Raw genomic sequence first — 5,663 nt, forward strand, 5'->3', positions numbered from 1 at the left:
TACTAGAATAAGTTCTTTTAAATTTTCTATGAATTTAATATATTTTTAATTGATATCATTATTAAAAAAATGGTTATTTTAAAAACTATAAATTTTTAAAAGTTTTAGGCACATTTATCTTACAAAATTCCTACCTTTTAAAATGAATAACTTTTTTATTATTTTGTATCATTGTAAGAAAACATTCTAATAACAATTTCTAGCAATTTTAGCAATGAAACTTTAACAGTGGATGAAGTTTAAAGAATGCTGCTTTTAACCTAGTTAATGGACCATCTTCAGGTATGGACAGTTGAAAGTGGAATGTCAGTGTTGGTTAGAAATAAAGATGGGACAAATAATAAAGCAGGTGGAGGATGAACTATGACTACATCATTACTAACACATGTTAAACAGCAGAGGCAAGGACTCCCTTCCTTCCCTTGCCAAGCAATATCTTCTTAGTTCTTCACATCAACCACTGTAGTTGTAGTTCTCCCTTGGCTTGCTTATTCTTCTCATCTTCTTTCCTAATCAATATTGGTATTCTACAGTCCCTATTCCAGGGCCAGTGAGAGCTTGTGTGAGGCCTGGGATAAAGTGTCTCTTTGTCTCTTAGCAGCTTCCTTTTGCTATTTATTTTTTGAACAAATTAAATATGCAAAATGTTCATTTATTAATAAAAATCAGTCTTAAAGATTTTATTTTCTTTTAGGGGTAGGAATTACTAAGGACCCCTACGTTTTCTCTGGGCCTGGGGAAAAAATCTGCAGCTCCACCTCTTGACAGCATCATCCGTACCAGAAGATGGTCCATTAACTAATTCAAAAATATTAAACATTTCATAAACTTCACCCACTGTTATAGTTTCATTGATTAATTCAGCAAAGTAACTAAAATGGCCAGTTCATTCTTGTAGTAGTAGTAATTGATATTAATATGATATTAATACAATCATAAAAATTATATTTCTATCAGAAAAAATTCAGCCAATGTTATTAAGGCTGGAAATTATTTTGTTTCTCTCTTAACTTTCAAAGATAAAGATGCATATTTCAAATAATGTACCAATATTACTTCATAAGAATATATTTTTATATGGATCTGATAGAGATTAAATTAATCAAAAATTAGGACAGTCTTATATAATAAACTTTTTTCAATTTTATAGTGAATTAACAAAAATGAAAATAATTACAAAAACAAATATTTAAAAAAATGTTTTAATTGATTATTTGGCTATTTATTTTTTTACTTAAAAGTAAGAAAAATTTCAAACTCAGTGAAAGTGTATATAAGCAGAAAAATTTATAAACTAAATCTTTAAATAGCAATTTTGAATTCAGTGATATATAATTATTATATTTTATATAAAAAATTAAAAAATTCTAACATAAAAAATAAGATTATTTATTTGCAAAATATAAACTTCTTTTTTTACCTTTTCAAAATTGTTTAATTTAATAGCAGCATTAGCAGTTAAGTGATAATATTCAACAGCTTTTCCAATAGCTAATGCTTTATTCCAATGACTAGATAACTGATCAAACAGAATAAATCTTGTTTCTAGACATTTACATGCTCTCAAATTAACCTTTACATTCTGAAATAATCTATAAAAAATAAATATTATAGATATATAAGTTAAATATCTTTACTGTTATATCACATCTTTATTTAAAAATAAAGCTAAAAAGACTAAATGTGAGAATCAAACAAAAAGAAAAAACAGCCCAATGATGATCTATCTTATCAGAAGCTGGGATATGTCAACTTATACTTTCTCTGATTTGATTGTGATACCTTATGACACCTTTCCCTCAACCCTTAGTCACATCTGGGGAATTTGTACCTTTGAATATGGCAAAGAATGGCTGATTTTAGTCAGTTTCTGCTCATTCTTTAAGCTCTTAAGACCTGTGCCTACATGCTACTATCCATCTGCAGTTTTGTTTGTGTGCCTCCTTTGGATTTCTATGCCTTCAGATTTCTCATTACTCTCTTGCTTGTGAGCTACTTCTCTCTAACATCTTTAAGCTTTGCCTCAATGAGAACTGTTAGTCAATGTCAAGATTTGATTTCCTCTGCTCCTCGACATGGGTATTACTAGTTAGGTATCAAAGGTATCAAAATTTGTAAACTCTATCTGCAATGATAATGCATGTAATTTCAAATACTATGTCTTACTTAGATGTGTGGTTGTTCGGAATGAGATATTTGTGGGTCTGCGAGTAACCGTTACAAATAATACAGAAACAAAATTGCACACGATGAAATATTCTTTTAATTCTCTCTGAACGTGTTTCTTTTATTACACAGATCCCAACTCAAAAGATTTTCACTTCAATATCTACACAGGGAAGTGGAGGTTGTCTCCTATTATTTTACAGGTAACACATGCGCGTAACACAGAACAAAAGAATAAATTTAATGACTAACTTAAAACTAATCTTACATCTATCTTAAAACTAACAAGGATAGGAAACGAATAGGCTTAGGAAAGCAAGGGAAATATAGGAAGGCAAATAGAAAGTACCCAGGTTCAAGTCGTTTAGTTGATATCCTTGATGATTTTCGTTCTCACAATCGTGATTTCCTCTCTTTCTCTACTAAACAAGCGGTTCGATGTCTAGGTTCTCCCACTCTCCTAGTGTCCTATGGATCCTCGTAACTTTTTCTTTCCCTGGTCTTGGCAGGTTCTCTCTTACAGCTACAGCCTCCTCTCTTTTGCTCTCTTTCGAGTCTGGAACGCTGTGTACCATGTCTTTTTTCTCTGAGGTCCAACCCAAAAAGTGACCACCACTCTTCTCTCACATTGCCTTGGGCTCTTACTTCCTTTGTCTATCTCCCCAAATTTGGGGAAGTCATAATCTCCTCTTCCTTTGTTCACTTCAGTCCTTAGAAAGTGTAATCCTCCCCCTTAAGCAGTAACTGTTTATGTAGAAATTGCTTTGAAACAAAGGAAAGGAAGTAAGAAAGTAGAAACAAAAGAAGAATATAGAAAAAAAAAAGGAAAGAACTTACGAATTATATAAAAACTAAAATATGGCTGAAAGCCACAGATGTATAATATACTTTAAACTTTTGTGCTGTCTAATAAATGTTTAAGTGTAGTTAATTGTGTTGCAAATGACCTCTTCCAACTGAATCTTATCATTTCCTACTCCATCCTCTTATTCCTAGTCTCATATATGAGATAGAGATGACTAAAACTGAAAAAGAATTTATTCTAAATGACAGCAATGATCGCACACCAAAAATCAACATTCAACTAAAAACTCATAAGCCAGGTGAAAAAATAAGACCCATAATAGACTTTAAATACGCAACGCTATATAATTCTATATAATCTAGAAAAATTTTTAAAACAAAAACTTAAATCTATTCAAAATTCCAGATTTGCCATATTAAATACAGACGAGCTTCTACAAGACATCACAGATATAAAAATAGAAAAAAGTTTTAGAATTGCCAGTCTGGATATTGTTGATATGTACCCCTCCATGTCATGGGAAATAGTAGAAGAAAAACTAAAACAGATTAATATAGAACCAGAGATAATAGACCTAATAGAATTTTCTTATAGAAGTAACTATTTCGAAATTAACGAGAATTATTATACTCAGAATGAAGGCATTAGTATGGGATCTGTTATTGGACCAAAGCTTGCCGAAATAGTGATGATAGACATAGACAAAGTAATTAATAAAATACAAGGAATAATAATTTATAAGCGATACGTAGATGATATTCTGATTATATACGACAATAAGAAAATAACAATTGAACAGATAGAAGCAAGAATAAATAATATACATAAAGGAATTGAGTTTAAGATAGAAGAAGAAGACATCGTCAGTAATAGTATAAATTATTTGGACATAGTTATTAAAAGGAATGTGAATAGCTTGGAATTTGAACCCTTCAAAAAGTCTTGTGCCATTAACACAACTATAAAATACGATTCTCACATACCTGTGGTGTGTCGTGTTTTGAGTAGACAAAGAAAACAGACAACACTAAGAGCAGAGATAATCGTATATTAACACTAGGAGTACAGCCAGAACGGGGTCGAAGGGGAAACATACATACAATGTGACTAGTTGTTCTTAATCCAAGATCTTGCTATTCTTCTTCCCTTTTCGCTCGGTCCTTTTCTTTCTTCCCTTTTTGCTCGGTCCTTTTCTTTCTTCTTCTTCCCGCCAAAGTCTTCAAATAGCCAAAGGTATCCCCTGATCCATTTACACTCCTTATATATCAGTTGCCCCTAGCGCCCCCTTGCGTTACATTCCCAAATTACAAATTAAAAAATAAAATAGACAAATATTATAACACACGAATATTTACATTGACATAACGTTACTAATAATACATATAAACAATAATATTTTAGTATAAAAGAAACACCACATTTAAGCCTCCATGAAGGGAGTAAAAAAAAACAAACATGGTGGGCACCACCACATATCTCCCCCCTTAAGATATAACATAAAAGTGGGTGATAAAGTATCACTCCCTGCCTCCCTGAACCATGGCACGGTAGTTGATTCTTCTCCCACGTAAGTTGTATGGGCAAGGTTTCGGGGTTTGCGTGTTACTAAGGGATTGTTCACCCTGAGGCATTCCAGGATCAGTTCGCATGGTTGATCTCGGGTCTTGATCACATTCATCATCAGAATCCCAAGGATTGAAATCATCCACAGGGCTTTGCTTTGACCTCCGATATACGCGCATCCTTCCTGGCTGTACTGGGCCCCAAAAAGGTTTTAATCTATCAACATGGACAGTCTGGACGTCACCATCACGCATTCCGCAAATCTTATAATTTACTTCGTTGATAATTTCAATGATTCGGAATGGACCTTTGTAGCGAGGGGAAAATTTTTTTCTTTTTGGGTCATTAGGTGGTCTCAAGAGCCAGACACGCTGTCCAATACCCAGGCTCCTCAATTTCCGGTTTTTATTCCAATATTGAATAGACTTCCTTCGTTCAATCTGACTTATCTCAAAGGCCGTATCCCTGGCCAATTTTAGTCTTTCTATTAGTTCAGATCGATATTCATCGGCACATCTCACATTACTTGTATCCTCAATGGCAGTTTCGCCCGGCATGACTGGGTCAAATCCATACATTAAAAGTTTGGGGATTCATGGGTGGAGGAGTTGACTGTATTACGATATGCAAACATTGCTGGGAAGATGTATTGGTCCCAGTTCTCCTTATCACCTTCAGATATTTTACTGATTATATTGATTATACATTGATTTACTCGCTCCACCGAGCCATTTGATGTTGGCCTATATGAGGTAGTCAGCTTGTGCCTAATATTCAAAACCTTACAGGCGTCCTCCATAATATTAGAAGTGAGATTAGGTCCGCGGTCCGATATCAACTCCTTCGGACACCCAAATCTACAGACGACGTGATTAAACAGCGCATCAGCTATTATTTCAGAAGTTTGCCTCTGAATTGGTATAGCCTCCGCATATTTCGTAAAGAGATCGACGAACACAAGGATGTATCTATTGCCTTGTTTAGACGTGGGAAGGGGCCCTATTAGGTCAACAGACACCATCTGAATTGGATACTTAGCAGGATTGAATTCTTGAATGGGGGCTTTCCCCATGTGTCTGTTATATTTTTGGCACGTATTACACGACTGGATGTAATCTCTTACCTTCTT

At 33.8% G+C, this 5,663-nt stretch overlaps 1 protein-coding gene across 1 annotated transcript in view; it reads right to left on the bottom strand.

Annotated features, from left to right (window-relative positions):
* The window catches only part of LOC111627976 (adenylate cyclase type 10-like), a 68,302-nt gene that overhangs the window by 32,561 nt on the left and 30,078 nt on the right, over window positions 1–5,663 (bottom strand). Inside the window, exon 10 of the mRNA XM_023371685.1 lies at window positions 1,421–1,592. Coding sequence (XP_023227453.1) covers window positions 1,421–1,592 — 172 coding nt within the window. The remainder of the gene's footprint in view (window positions 1–1,420; window positions 1,593–5,663) is intronic.

This window comes from Centruroides sculpturatus, unplaced genomic scaffold (assembly GCF_000671375.1).
Source record: "Centruroides sculpturatus isolate CEXI.00-Female unplaced genomic scaffold, Cexi_2.0 scaffold442, whole genome shotgun sequence".
NCBI classification, from domain to species: domain Eukaryota; kingdom Metazoa; phylum Arthropoda; class Arachnida; order Scorpiones; family Buthidae; genus Centruroides; species Centruroides sculpturatus.